At 30.9% G+C, this 16,957-nt stretch overlaps 1 protein-coding gene across 1 annotated transcript in view; it reads left to right on the top strand.

Annotated features, from left to right (window-relative positions):
- The window catches only part of sha (shavenoid), a 159,137-nt gene that overhangs the window by 123,109 nt on the left and 19,071 nt on the right, over positions 1–16,957 (top strand). Inside the window, exon 3 of the mRNA XM_024361079.2 lies at positions 15,525–15,643. Within this exon, the coding sequence (XP_024216847.1) occupies positions 15,541–15,643 (103 nt within the window). The 5' untranslated portion in view covers positions 15,525–15,540. The remainder of the gene's footprint in view (positions 1–15,524; positions 15,644–16,957) is intronic.

Raw genomic sequence — 16,957 nt, 5'->3', positions numbered from 1 at the left:
TTTTTTTTTTTTGTATTTATAACCCAAATTAGATCTGGATACCTGTCTTCTGAATACGATGTGTAGTTTCTGTCTGTGTTGATAATATCAAATATGCTAGTTATGGTACAATAATCTTTCTTTTTTTTTATTAGGTTTTTTATGTATATTTAAGCCATTTATTGAACTGGCTAACTTTATTTGTATGGGTGCCGCCCCAAAAACAAATAAACATATCATTGTTATTACTAAACAAATTTCCAATTTAATAATTTTTGATGATATTCATTTCATCTCCAAATTAGATCTGGATACCTGTCTTCTGAATACGATGTGTAGTTTCTGTCTGTGTTGATAATATCAAATATGCTAGTTATGGTACAATAATCTTTCTTTTTTTTTATTAGGTTTTTTATGTATATTTAAGCCATTTATTGAACTGGCTAACTTTATTTGTATGGGTGCCGCCCCAAAAACAAATAAACATATCATTGTTATTACTAAACAAATTTCCAATTTAATAATTTTTGATGATATTCATTTCATCTCTGAACTAACAAGGAAAAAAAACAAGACACGTTCCCAGGAACTAATTTATTAATTCAAACGGGTTTCGTTAATTTATATCGAATAATCCTCGATGCTCCGTTGATATTAAATAAATTCTGATATATTATAGGTTATAATCCCTTCTGAAACAAAAATGAAAAAAAAAGCAATAATAAACCGAGGAAGAACGGATTTTCAGTGGGTTGACATTCCAGTAGATGTGACAGTGCGTATAAATAGTGCGATTCTTTTGACACTGTTTCGCTCACTTTTAGGATTAGTGGCTAAAATATGACTCTTGATACAAAAGGTCTGACAGTGGAAACAGCTTCCACCGCTGAAAAATTACTTCAGGGGGTTCCCATGATTTTCAATTCGTCATAGATAAAGAGAGCCATGTGGATTCCTTACTATTACGCTAAAATTTAGGGGCATTAAAGTATATTATTCCGTCTCCTTTTATAGGTAGCTTACAGATTTTTTTTTAATATGAATAATTCAAATGTAAAATTCAAGAGGGAATAACGATGGAATCACGGGTGCCATACTTGAGATATATTGGGGGAGCAAACAGCGATAGTGATAGTGATGGAGACATCCTTTACCATCAAGCAACTATCACATGATGCTGTGACTAGCAGGATTTGCTTGGTAGTTGGTAGTACAATCAACGATCTGCACATGCGCGGATCTAACTGCTTCATGTGGACTGTCAATACGTATAATCTCATAACACATGCCTTATAAGCCTGTATTTATATTATTTGTTAATTATCTATATTTATGGTTGTTATTTCTTGTATTTAATCATCAGAAAGTATCATTGATGCACCAATTGGAAATATTTTTATGAGACTAGGTTCACTATGAGCGTGTAAACAAGCACTACCACACTTACTTTCTCATTGTCATATGACTTGCTAAACGGATATATATCCACTGAAAATGAGCCTTAACACAATACCATGGTAGGGGCATAGAACTTCATACATATAAAGGTAGCCAATGTCATAAATATTATATTGAATGATTATTTTTGAAGCATTAATTAAATCTCACTATTTCTAGTCGAATGATTATTATTAAATGCTGAAATATTCATTTTATTTACGAGTTATTTTGATGTAAATAAAAATAGCAATATTTCAGAAAGAATTAACTGTAGTCCAAAAGTTTATCGTACACTAAACCTATTCGTTGTCAAAATATGTTTTGTTACTAACACGCACAAATATAATAAACACACACATATAAACATAAAATACTAAAAAACATAATTACACATTTATTGGTTAAACATTGCAAAGCAATTGAGCGTAAATGCATTGCGAATACTTCCATAGTGCTTCTGCTCTCCTGATACTGAAGATGAGGAAAATTCTGCCGCGTTTGTAACGCGTTATTCACGCGTCATAGCTAGTTGAATAAAATGAAATATATTTTCCTCTTTTATTAAGGAAATTAAATCATTAAAAAAGAAATTAAACACAAAAAAAATTTAATGGTAAAAATGGCATTTAAGATACCTAAGAAATTAGGTTTGGGATTCTTCCAACATTATCCTGATATTGAATATTTCATAAAATTATTATTCATAAAATATTTTAAGTTCTAATAAGAAAAATACACTTTAATTCCAAACTTAATACCAAATCAATGTCATTTAATTTATTATATACATATAATAATTATTATAATTTATTTCTTGTTAGAATACTGAATTTATTCTGGCAATGGTAAGAGATCTTTCTTTGCGTCCATCTTTGAGAATAAACATGAGGTCACTGAGCTTGGCCAGCGAAAGGTTGGCAAAACCAAAACCAGTTCTTTATTTCTTGTTTACCATCGATATTTCCTAGAAATAAGTTTCCATAAATATTACTCATGAAATTGAATTAATCTGATTTCAGCTCACACCGTGTAATGTAGTGTATTTATCAAGCCCAGCGATTGGTTACAGAAATATATTAAGTGAAGATATTGCCAACTCTATGTCCGAAATGGTCTATATTTTTAATTTATGCTCTGCTTATTTTATTTATATTTTTCCGGTAAAATTAAGATTCATCCGATTTCACCATGTATTCAAGAAATGAATGAATTATACAAACAATATATGAAAACACTTTTGTGTGTGTGATTTTCATTCTCTTTCTAATTATTTTATTTTATTTATTTTTTTATTATTCTCGGTATTGTCTCTTTAGCGTATCCGGTGTATATAACAATAATTTTAGTTTTCTGCAGTTTTCATTTATTAATAAGAAACTAACATTTGAGGATAGAAGCAAGTGTGTTTTTAATCTTTTCGATTCTTTATGGACTGTAAAAAAACAAAAATTATTATATTTATGTAATTGAATTATGACAGAGAAAATTAAAATTAACAGAAATATATTATTAATAGAATTAATAAAACAAATAATTGACCTAATAATGAAAAAAAAATTACAAAAAATAAATAATAATTATATTAATGAAAATAGATAAACACAGAATTTCTTACTTTAGTCTAAGATTCACTGTTCGAGATAACGTTGGATTTTTTAAGTTGTAAGCCACAACACCTTTGACTGCTGGTAACTGAAAATGAAATTTTGTATAACTTTTCTTGATGAATTCAGATATTGATATCAATGTAGTTCACGCATTTACTACGATTCTTAAGACCTTGTTTTGGAATGTCTCTAGGTTTTTTCGTTTTGTATAGGACGCTGTTCCATATTTCACAACCAAACATCATGATTGGCATTAATATTGTTTTATAAATGAAAATGGTCGTGAGAACCATGAGAATAGCATTTTTAACCAAAATTAGTTGATACCACCAAAGCATATAAAATAACCCGTTATTCATCCACCAAGGTTCTTCGGTGAATTTAATATAATTTTCTGGTACGTTCTGATTACTCAACAGAGAGATAGGATGACCTCTGCTTCAATTTAGACAGTAGGATATTATAAGCCGACATAAGACATTTATTCTCCGTGCCCATTTTTAAATCTAATTCAAACGCACCAGTCTATTTGATTTGCACAGCCATAGCAGAAAGAAATGCTCTTGCGTAAATTTACATTACAAATCAGAATAATTATCCATAACCATTAGTAATTTATGAGGTGACAGCAGAAAGGAAGTGTTATTTTTTTGAGGGGGGGAGAGAGGATGAGTGGTGGGGAGGGATAAAGTAGCTGCTATCGGACCACCGCTACAATACTCCCTTATTTATAGGGTCGTTTAAAACCGACCAGAACACGTAGCGGTTCTCCCGACCCAAAACTACCTGATATAAAAATGATATTTCGGAGCGTGTCCAGAAGTCATTTGTCGATATACAATAAGGCTGTAACATATGCCCTAAATAAATCTGTTTTAAAATAGATCTTCTGAGGCTCAAACAAAAAATAAATTGATTTTATTCATTAGAGGCAACGGCTCGTTAATCAACATATTTTATTCAAGTGGAAAAAAAAATTACTTTTAATTTCCGAACAAAAAAGTAGAATATACATTTTATACGGAAAATAATATCCGAAACTTAGACACCTGAATTTAAATGTAACAGGAAACTTAGGGATATGGCACAATTTCAAACATGATTAAACTTTTTTTTTTAATAACTTATTTATTGTTATTTACAACTGTATACATATATACACATCAAGAAAAGTGATATTACGACATGATACAAACATGTGGAGAATCTACTCATTGATAGAACTCCAAAAACATTTCCAAAGGAGAAGATCTCGAGGCCATCTTCTTTTCAGACACCTAGGAGGATTATTTGGTAATGAAGGAGAAGCCCAGTTAGAAACGAGTTGGTTTGGATGGTTGAGAAGTTTATCATGGAAGGATTGGTTTCTGATTCTGGCCAAATTGGCAACACATGGGACATTGAGGTCCTGATGGATGATTTGTGACAAAGCAAGGAACATTAAGGATTTTACGAAGGATTTTTGACTGTAAGGATTGGATTCGGGAGGAATTCGATGGTTTAGTGGAGCCCCATAGCTCAACTCCGTATGCCCAGATAGGCCTTATAACAGTCATGTAGATCAGTCTTTTGTAATGGATTGGAAGTTTGGACCGTTTGTTTAGTAAATGTAATAGTCGGTATCGACGAGCAGTTTCCTGTCTTTTCAGTCTTGTATGAGGATTCCATGTCAGTCGTTTGTCCAGATTTAGTCCTAAGTAACGAATCTGTTCAACAGGAATAAGTGGGGTATTATTAAAAGATACTGTGGGCCAAGACGAAGGTTTACGACGAAGGCCTTAAACTTTGTTTTTTAAGTCACTTATTTATTTTTTTTTTACAAGAAAAGATAACTAAAAACTATCTAAGTTGAGTTTTTCCAAACTGCAGTACAGTAAGCTAGACCAAATTCCCTTTAAGAGCAAATAAAATTTTTCTATGTTAAAACTATTTGAAGTGTGCTTCCAAGCGGCCGAAAAAAAACGCAAAGTTCTTTTATAAGTGAAATCGTGAATTATTATCAATTTTTTTCATCAGTCTCCTGTTGGATCAGAACTTTCCCACTTTATGAATACTTTCTTGTCTAGTACGCTTCAACTCAATTTTAAGTTGAGGAGATATGTTACGGAATATGCTGAGATAAAACAATAATACGGCATGAAATAATTTTTTAATACATTAACAGTGTTTTCACCAAAATTCGTAACAAATTACAAAAATATACTTTAAATTACAGGTTTATGCTCCTAACTTTGTTACAAATAAAATCATACATAAAGACCTTAATGTTCCCTATGTAACCGATCTAATCCGAACCAGATATCACTTCCATTACAAATTCCCTAATCACTCAAACCCATTAGTTTCTAACCTTGCTTCCTCTTCCATTCCTGGAAATCCTCCGAGGCGCCTGAAAAGAAGATGGCCACGAGACCAGCTAATGTAAAATGTCATTAGAGTCCTACCAATGGGTATTTGCTCTACACGCCTGTAACACTCCATTTTAACTAAGATCAAATTTACTAAATGTATTATTATGTACAGTTGTAAATAGCAATAAATAAATTTAAAAAAATTACAGGTTTATAGGTTTTACTTTAAACCATGTATAAAGTATTTTCAGTGGCCTTAGAAAAGCTGTGTCGTATTAATTGACCAAAAACTTTTTAAATTATAATTGTAAAAATAGCATTAATATAAATTTGTTTTTTTCCTTTGTAAATATATCAGAAATAATCATAAAATCCGAAGACTTTCTAAATCCATTCTATCGAAGAGAGACTGAGACGTCAGAGTCGAAAAATAGTGTCCCGTTATATTAATTATTGTATAATTAAGTTTTGGCATAGAAGATCTCTTGCGGTAAATCATTTGTCCGATGTATTAATTAGGGCCAGGCAGCTATCAAAGGTTTTGAAGAAGACTCATAAATTATCAAGGATTGAAAGAGTTTATAATTTTTATAAACTTAATTTATTTAGGTTATAAAATGAGAGGTGTTACACAAGGATTAGAAATAAACTTGTTCTATATTCAGTATATGGCATTGAATGCTGTAGTCATGTATGAATTAGTCATAACTAGCTGATGCCTCCATGATATCAGTCACCCAGATCTGAGAAGCGGAGGTTTAATGTTCCGTTCGACGTGTCGGAATGAATAACCCTGTTCCTCTCTAATACTCGAGACGCTAGCGGAAACTAATGACCTGACATTGAAAGTTGCCGACCAGAAATCTTCTGGATCTGTCTCTGGTTACGCTGCCACTGCTAAATAGATAGACGGCTATTTTTTTTTTTTTTTTACTGTTTCTTGAGTATCGATAACTCAGCTCAAAACAACCGTTCCGGTTGGATTCTATAATTTTTCAGACCTGAAAAACAAACAACGCCACTTTGGAAATAAAATATCGTTGAGGTAGGAACGTTGAAAAAAAACCCATCGAAATATGGATATTAAAAAAATATATATGTATATACATGGATATTTTCATCCGATAGTCATATTTATCACAAAAACAATCATTTCTTTTATTTACAGGCTTAAATATTTTATGCGGTACTACGTTGATTTGGAGATAGAAAAAGAAAAGTCATACATGTCATAAAACATGTCTGACACCTGAGAATGAAACATGGATATCTTATAATATCTTTGGTGTTAGATATGATATCGACACATGGTTTTTGATATCGAGTTATCGATATTTTCGTTTACAAATGCTCAAAAAAATTAATCCAAAATAATTACTTCTATCCAAACTTAGCAGGAAATCCATAATTATATTATTAAGATCAGCAAATGTACAAACCTTTTTTTTTTTTAATATCTTTATTGAAATTTACAACTGTATATTATATAATACATTCAAGTAAATTTGATATATTTTTCTTATATTCTTATAATTGTTCATATATAAAACTACTCGTACTTTTTCGATATGTTTGAGAACTATTGATACGATATATATCGATGTTTTTTAAATATTTATATACCTAAGTTCTGGCACTATATCTTTAATCATAAGAATTCAAAAACACGTTAGCATCATTTGAAATCACCTCATATATTGCATGATGTACTGATTTTAATAGGCAATCAGTGGCTCATTGTACATCATTCAGGACTTTGTATATTTTAATCATTAAATAGATTATAATTATGCTATCATTACAAATACTTTAGTTAGTAAAATTAAAGAGAGAGAAATGCCGAATATTTAGTTACAAAAAAAAAAAATATATACAAAATCAATTACGGTCATGCCTTCTACTTACATCTTACGATTTCAATTCCCTATTCTAGATCTGTTTCGCAACACCTCACGAAATTTAGTTATTATCGTGTGAGATTGATCTATAACAGAAAACTGTTGCCTCATAATCATGAGGTTATTTGCCAAACATTCCACAATGAGCCTGAACCAATTTCATTGTTTTACTTTCCCAGAGTGTTACCGCAAGGAACTCTCGCATGCAGAGCTTCGCCTCTTTCGTCTATCCCATGCATGGTCGAAACAAGTTTATGATTAGTTGTAATTAGGTAGATTCCAGATAGAATCAAATGAAATTAGGAGAAATAAATAAGCCTTCTCAACAATATCGTAACCCAAAATAAATATGGTATTACGATATAATCATTGGCGTAGCTAAAACAAATATTGTAGGAGATAGCGGTAACTAGCTGGGAGGCCAACCCCTCTTAACGGATATAGCTATCAAAAAATCAAATGCAATTTCAAAAACAATATTTAATTTAAATCAAAGAACAATGGGGAGTGGAGTAGCACAGAGGTAAAGCGCTTTGCTACTTACTCCATGAACCCTAGTTTGAATCCAGCTGTGGCAGATATTTTTTATTCTGTTACTGTGTCCATGAATTCATCCCTGGTTGTTCTGGAGCCTTCCTAGAGGTAATATAGAGGGTACCCTTAAATGGGGAAGGCATGGAAATCGTGATCGATCCCTGTGTCTAACAAATAGCTTCTAGTCTTTCAGGCAAAAACCAGGGGGTTGGGCATAGATTTAATAATCATTTCCCGGAAAAAATAACTTATCATGAATCCTATAACTAGCCTGAGGAAATCGGACTGTCTTAACATGGTTACTACCCCGGCTTTGAATAACAGACTGCATATTGGAACAAGCGCGAACCGAGACTTCTTCTCTCTGTCAAGAATACTGAAATCCTTAAAAATTTCTACAAATATGAAGTTAATAATGCCAACAATACCATAATTAAGCCAGCTCTGATCACGGCTGCGAGACCTGGGCTATAACAGATATCCTAGAAAGCAGAATCTGGAGATATGAACGGAAAGTCCTCCGTACAATTACAGCAGCGATCTGGGATCAGAGCCTTAATTTACGGAGAAGAAGTGAACTGCTTGCAGAGACTGGTCAGTCAATATCTCATGATATGAAGGCAAGGAGGTTAAGATGGACGGGACATGTGGCTCGAAGCAATCCATCAGGACGCCTCTACACAACAATGGATGCCAGTATGGTAGGAAAGAAACCACGCGGGAGGTTTAAAACCAGATAGAAAGGCAGGATCAACAAAGATGCGAAAGTGCCACATGCAGCAAACTGGAGAACAGTAGCCCAAGATAGGCAGGCGTGGAGAAGGCTGTTTCGGGTGGCCAAATATTTACAAGGTCTGTAGAGCCAACTAAAAAAAAATAAATAAATAAAAATAATACTATTACCCATTTAAAATATATAATTTTGGGTAAGTACTATTTAATGACATTCCGCTAACCTGACGCCATCATGACAGACGATTAAAGAACAATTAATCACTTATACAGTTGAGCATCGCATCCATTCTAGTTGGCACCGAAACCTTGCCGGTCAATCCATAGTTTATAAAAGGAAAAACTTCAATACCAATTTAACTCATATATTGGGTGAAAATTAAAATTCAGAACAAACATTGGCAAATAGGTGATCTATTTATTAATATATGATAATTATAAATTTGTTCGGCAAATTTAAAAATATATATATATTCATGATTTAAGAGAAACAACTTTTAAGTTGTTAATAGTTGTAAAAAAATCAGTTGATTGGTTTTATTTACAGACAACCGGGGTCTGTAAGAATGACTGTTAAGATACTACAGTTCTGGAAATTCAAATAGGATATTTCCTATTTTATTTATATAATAATAATTAATACTTCTAAATGTTGTAAATGTTTAAGTAGTTTACAAAAAAAAAAGTCCTAGTAGTCTGTTAAAAAATGTTCACTTTAAACAAAAAGATGTTCATAGTGGTGGTTAAGAGTATTTCATAAAAACAGCAGAAACTTGTTTTACTTATTTTTAATATTATTATAAGATATAACAAGACTTACTTGTCTTGAAAATAAATTATATTAATTATTTACAACAACCTATTAAGCTGTATAACTAAAAATACTTAATGTCTAAAAAAAATTATTTTTTTATTCGCTTATTTTCATGCGTTTTATAATCGCAGAGAAAGAAAAACATAACAAATTCGATAATAACAATTGATCCGATGTAATCGATTACATTCCCGAAAGCGGTGGGTGTCCATCGCTTTAGTATTAGGAGAACAGCAGCGCCAAGGAGGTATGGCTCACTGTTCTCTGTTTGATCTCTGGCTCAATAACAACCTAAATATTGTTCGAAGATTGTGTCCATAGCTTTATTTTATTTTGTGACTTTTAGAGTTTATATACAGGTATATATTACATTTATATACGATACCTAAATCAAGTTTAATACTTATTAAATACATCACGACCTTTAAAAAATCACCTGACTACATATATATATATATATATATATTTAAATTTTTAGTGAATCTTGAAGTTTAATGGATTTATTATCTGATGGTGGTTTTAAGAACCAAGAAATTGCATTTAAAACTCACTATATTGTTTTTTTAAACTACAAACCGAGGAAAATGTATCCAATTCCAATATTTACTTAAGTTAAGACAAAAAATTGTAGTTAAGAGGTTTGAGAATTAAGGTCGCGATATGTTCTGAACATAAACTTTATCCATGGGATTTTGGCAAATTAAAGTTCATTTTTATGAAGAATTGAAAGAGAGGCCTCCGTAGCGTTTATAGAGCTCAACAATAGTCAAGGATGCCCAGAAGGGGATGCAAATTTTTAGGAGAGGGAAAATTGTTACTAAGTAATGAATCTTTGAATGGAATCATATTTTGAGGGGGGTTCAGTTTGTGAGTGTTTTCAAACAAGAGAAAGAGGAGGGATACACTAATATACCTATATATAAGAAGATGGTCAGGGTTGACCGCAACCCTGACCATCTTCTTATATATCAATTTTTACGGTCAACTATATATACATATATAATATACCTATACCTGTTCATCATAAGCAATATTTTTTTATCATTTAAACAATCCCTCGAAATCAACTTTTACTCATTGCCTCTATTTTTATCGATCATATAAATGCTTTGACTATATTTCTCAAAATAATTAATTTTACTTTTTATTCTAATTGAATTTTATTGCGTTTATAATACATTCGTCAGGTAGTTACAGAGAATTATATAAGGTAGCTGAATAATAAATTTTAGACGAAAAGAGCAAAACTTGGATATTCAGCTGCGCCTCTTAAAAACAACAAAAACGTTCCAGTAAAAACTTTATGAAAAAACATTCGGTACAGAGTAGTATAATATATATTATTTCCAACTTCTTACAGCTTCGTTTTACAGTTTTTTGTTCCGAAAAAAAAAATGCCGAGATTATTTGATTTTACATTCCTGAAAAGTTAAAAAATTCTAATTATAATTCTTTTTATTTTAGTTTTATTCATTATAAATCTTAGAAGGACCAGAATAAAGAATCAAGGAAGTGCTTCACACAATTAAATAAAATACTCTAACAGTGAAAACATCTTTTAATCGTAACTTCTTTTGTTGTAAAATATATATAATAGAATTTTTTTTTATTGATCCTGAAATGACGAATTGGAATCACTAAAATTCCGAAAATTACTTCCATACAAGCGGAAGTGTTAAAACATCGTAAAAATAGTTATTAAAAAAAAAAAAGAAACTGAAAAGTGTTTCATGATTACGATACTAGTACAATTCTGAGTATTATATTCTCTTCAGCATTGTCCAAAGCTTATCCGATTGGCTCATTAGATGATCTCTGAAATTATTTCGTAATGATGAAAAAGATGATCCGATGACATGTATCACGAAGTAACATGTTTTTTACATGAGCGATCGCAGTGGCATTAACAAAAAAAAGTTGAAACTTAAAGACTACCGATGAGTGTCTTAGTTGCCCTAACCTGCCGCAAGATGCTCTCGGCTGGGAAAAACGGGACCTGGCCTGGAGGAATGTCGACGGGCAGGTCTCAGCAGTCACCACAGATAGCTCATTAGATTTGAATTAATTCAGGTAAATAAAGTTGGATAGGGACTTAAACAATAGGACAAGGAGGTCTCTATAACTCTCTTTGTATCTGCTTATTTGGTCCTCCGTAAATGGAACTGTATGTTCGTGTGTTTACATTATTGCGTAGGTCGCACACAATCGAGATAGGTCTTTCTCAGTTCAATAGCTCTCTCAAACAAAAATTCGTAAAAACCCCTTTTCTCTGAAATATCATTTCTCGAAAATTATGACATTCAACGATTTTATTCGGCTTATAACCGAAAGTACGGGCCTTGTACTTAAGTCAGATTCCGGTCCTGGGAAAGCGACTTAAGTCGAATCCAATTCGACAAAAATACGTACGTACAAAAATAATAATGTTTGTTCACAAAGCAAATTTTGTGGCATTTAGTTTATGTGTAAAGTCTTTAGTACTTTATTTTTTTAATAATATAAACATCTAATAAATCTTAAAGTAACAATTAGCATGTTCTTTCTTTGCTAGATTTTTATTACATACAAAAAAATTAGGGAAAGGCTTAAAAAAAGTTAAAAAATAAAAATTTATGTGTATTTAGTTTTGAACCACAATATTGTGACAACAATAATATTGACCATTTCATAGTAAAGTTCATAATATTCACAAATTCAATTACATTTTTAAAATTAAACTGAAAATCCAATAGTTGAAGTATCAATAACAATAAATAGCGAGTTCGCATGATTTCATGGTGGCCCAGTCTAACATTGTATAAACGATGAATAACAGAACTAAATACATTAATTACTTGAAACTAAAACAACTTTTACAATCGATATACATTTTTTAAGATCTTAATTAAATTATGATTATAATGTTGCGTACTAAAATTCACAATATGATAGAAAGAAATTTTGAACCATTAATGTTAAAACCAACCTATGATAAAATAATTCAAGTAATAAATTAAATACATTTTAAGCCACAGACGCATAATTATATCATTATTCTAATGTATCGAACCTATTCAACCGATTCTCTATAATTTGAAAATCCAACTATGACACAATACATCCTTCTTGTACTATTGCTAGAGAATTGAATATTTCTAGTCCAATGAGATTTCCCATTCCCTGATTGACATTTTAATTTCAAATTCGAAATGGGCATCTGACCAATATATTATTAATATTTTTTTTTTATATCTTTATTGAAATTTACAACTGTATATTACATAATACATTTAGTAAATATGATCTTAGTTAAAATGGAGTGTTACAGGCGTGTAGAGCAACTACCCATTGGTAGCACTCTAATGACATTTTACATTAACTGGTATCGTGGCTCCTTTTCAGGCGCTTCGGAGGATTGTCAGGAATGGAAGAGGATGTAAGATTAGAAACTAGGAGGTTTGTGTGGTTAGGGAGTTTATAATGGAAGGAGTGATATCTGGTTCGGGCTAGATCGGTTACATAGAGAACATTAAAGTCTTTATGAATGTAATATGGTCCGGGTGCGGTAAAAAAAAACTCAAATAGTAGAATTATACTATTTTTTGATATTTAATTATACTATTATTTTTTTTACCGCACCCGGACCATATTCCATTCATCTATTCACACGGTCAATCAACAATCTTCCAGCATTAAAGTCTTTATGTATGATTTTATTTGTGACAAAGTAAGGAGCATTGAGGATTTTACGAAATTAAAATACAAAGGATTTTGGATTGTAAGGATTGAATACGAGAGGAATTCGAAGGTTTAGTGGAGCCCCAAAGCTCAACTCCATATGTCCAGATTGGCCTTATTACAGTCACGTAGATCAGTCTTTTGTAATGTGTTGGAAGTTTAGACCGTTTGTCTAGTAAGTGCTGTAATAGTCGAAATCGACGTGCAGTTTCCTGTCTTTTCAGTCTCGTGTGAGGATTCCAGGTTAATCGTTTGTCCAAATGTAGTCCAAGGTAGCGGATCTGTTCGACAGGGGTAAGAGTAACATTATTAAATGAAACTGTAGGGCAGTCGGTAGGTTTATGGCGAAGGGTAATGGTGATTTGATGGGATTTATTGGAATTTATCTTAATCCTCCAAATACGACACCATTCTTCGAGGGCTATGATATGGGATTTGAAAGTTTGGGATACAATTAATATTAATAATATTTAAAATTGAAATTGAGATAGACCAGCGTATAACAAGCCCAAACAGAGTCTTATCTCTGTCACTAATACTTAATTCTCGAAAATCTAAAATTATTATATCATTTAAATAATAATAATTAATACTTATAAATCTTGTAAATGTTCAAGTAGATTCTTTTGCAAAAAATAAATTCCTAGTATGTTAACAAATGTTCACTTTAAATAAATTTTCAGAATGGAGGTTAAACGTATTTCTTAAAAATAGCAGAAACTTGTTTTATTTTATTATAAGATATAAAAAGACTTACTTGTGTTTAAAATAAATAATATTAATTATTACAACAAACTATTAATCTGAGATTACTTAGATAAAAACAAATTATTGAAAAAAAAAAGTTTTTATTCGTTAATTTTCATGCATTTTATAATTGCAGGGAAAGAAAAACTTAATAAATTCGAAGAACGATATTGCTCGATGTAATCGATTACACATCACCGAAAGCGGTGGGTGTCCATCGCTTTAGTATTAGGAGAGCAGGAGCGTCAAGGAGACATGGCCCACTGTTCTCTGTTTGATCTCTGGCTCAATAACAAGACAGGTACCCTAGAAAGCAGAATCAAGAGATTTGAACCAAAAGTCTTCCGTGTAATTACAAGAGCGTTCTGGGATCAGAGCCATAACAAGGAGAAGAACTAACAGTGAACTGCTTTCTAGAGTTCGTCAGTCAATATCTCATGATATGAAGGCCAGGAGGTTAAGATGGACGGGACATGTGGCTCGATGCAATTCATCAGGATGCCTCTACACAACAATGAATGCCAGTATAGTAGGAAAGAAATCACGTGGGAGGCTTTAAACAAGATGGATAGACAGAATTAAGAAAGATGCGAAAGAGGTACATGTAGCAAACTGGAAAGCAGCAGCCCAAGATAGACAGGCGTTGAGAAGGCTGGTTCGGGCGGCCAAAGATCTACAAAGCCTTAAGAGCCAACCGAAAAAAAAATATATATATATCTAAAATTCGTATCCCAAAAAAAGGACAAGCGAACAGATTTTTATTTCGCTCATAGTTTTTTTTTAATTACTTTTTAATTTGAATTGATTTTTAAAAGGCTTCATTTCATTAGAAAAAAATCGATACTGTTCTTTCAAGCGACGTAACTTTGAGTTCGTTTTGACATAAAAAGGTTATTTCTAGAAATTTCTGAGAATGTAACTTCAAAACAACTTTAAAATGAGCCGACGTAAAAGGGAGACTACCTGCATACATTAGGCTCTAACTATAGCAGAACCTCCTTTATCTGGAATAATATGGAGAGGTTTATACAGAGTCACGCAATATTCCTGGTGAGAGAGATGTGATTAATATGTAATAATAGTTGATATTAATCACATTTATTACACTTTTCGTCCAATGTACCTTAGGATTTGAGATTGGATCGGTAATCTAAAATTGGAGAAAAAAAAGGATTTTCTTTCTAATGAAATGAAGCCTTTAAAAAATCAATTCAAATTCAAAAAGTAATTAAAAAAAAAACTATGAGCGAAATAAAAATTTGTTCGCTTGTCAATTTTTTGGGAAATGAATTTTTGATAATAATAAAACACAATGACATTACTTTATTTTATATCTCGAGTTTCTAAAATTATATCTTGGTCCTTCCATCAAAAATTGTTTTTTCACACTTGATGAAAGGGAATTTGTGAATGCTAAAAAATAATTATTTTATGCTCAATAAATAAATTTAAAAAAAAATTAAACTAGCCTTATAGATTCTTTTACAAAAAAATAAATAAATAAACGGTGGCAAATTATGATTTTGAAACCTTTTTTGTTGTGTATTCTATATCAGATCAAGCCTAAAACATTTATTCTATTAATGAATTATGTTATTAATATATTAAATGTATTAAATTGTGCATTTAATGTACTAAATTGTGCTATTATTTTTTTAAATAAATTATAGTAATTATAGAGTAAAGCAATTAAATTTTCTTTCAGGACATGCCCCTCCGTAATGGCGGGGGCCGGACTTCTGGCCATCTTTCTTCTTTCTTCGACGTTAGCATCAGATGTCATTGTCACCAGGCGTCATCCTGTAGACACATTTTCAATAAAAGGTAATTAAGTAATTTTCTTATCCAAAATCAATTTATGATATTATCTGTTTTTTTTTGTTTTGTTTTTTTTAAGCAGCTATGATATAAATTGGAGAATTTGAGAACCAATTCCAAATTGCAAAAGTTGTGATAAAACCTTTAACTCAAAGATTTAAAACCAATACTGCGGAGTTAACAAATTCATATTTTATGGATACTATATATTCAAATAGAAAAAAGAAGTGTCAAAATCCAGTCTAAATGAGTCCTGAAAATTCAAAGATACCATAAATAGTCAAATTTCAGAATATTTCACAAAATTAAATATTTTAATATAGTCAGAAAGAAAAACCGGTAAAAATTGCGCGAAAATTTAAAATTTGCCTACCCCTTACAAATTGTTTTAACAATACTCCTGAATACGCGTAGCAGTTAAATCTGTATTATGATTAGAATATATATTGTTCCTGTATTTTAAATTATCTTATCTAGTTGTTTCCAAGAGAGATATTTGATTTTTATTCATATTATATTTTAATTGTTATAATTAAATTTTATTTTTTAAATTAAATTAAATTTACTACATAGGAACCAGTCGTTGCGCCAAAATTAATTTATTCAATTAGTATACCAAAAAAACTACAATGGTTATATATTGAACAGTCATGTATTTTACACTAATTTTACTACGTCATTAAACTGCCGTTAATATTATACACAAAGTTATAATACAATAAAGACAAAAAAAAAGGTTTATTACAACAAATTCGTAACGTGGTCTTTATAATCGCTAGAGAAGTTCAAAACTGAAAAAAAAGTCTCTGCTGTCTCAATTTTATTGTCTCTTCTTATCTACAAAAATATTTAAATTCATATTTCATTAAAAATTAAGAGGCAATATAAGTGAAAATGGAACAGTGAATGTAGTTCCTTTACATGAAATAAATTAATGAGCTTCTTTAGTTGAGTTTAATAACGCGTTTCGACATTAACAATCACGTTTTTTTAAATGTGCATCTGAATTTTTACGAAATAAGAATCTTTCCGTAATAAAAAACAAAACTAATCGATTTCTAAGGCCCCAAAACCCTTATTCTAAAAGTTCAAGCGAAATCCTTTCCGATTTCAAGATCCATTTTGTATATAAACAGAAATATTTTAAATTAAAAAATATTTACTAATTACGTTTTGGTATAAATTACTGTGATTTTACTTTAAAATTTATATAATATAATTTATTTTGAAAAATTACCTTTTGTAATACTATTTTTGTATATATATTAATAATCAAAAGTAGAAATCGACAAAAATAAATTGAAACCGCCATTGTATGAC

The sequence above is a fragment of the Halyomorpha halys genome, unplaced genomic scaffold (assembly GCF_000696795.3).
Source record: "Halyomorpha halys isolate HHAL.00 unplaced genomic scaffold, Hhal_1.1 Scaffold1294.1, whole genome shotgun sequence".
NCBI classification, from domain to species: Eukaryota; Metazoa; Arthropoda; class Insecta; order Hemiptera; family Pentatomidae; genus Halyomorpha; species Halyomorpha halys.
Note: the sequence above shows the minus strand (reverse complement) of the source record. Positions and strands in the feature narration are given on the sequence as shown.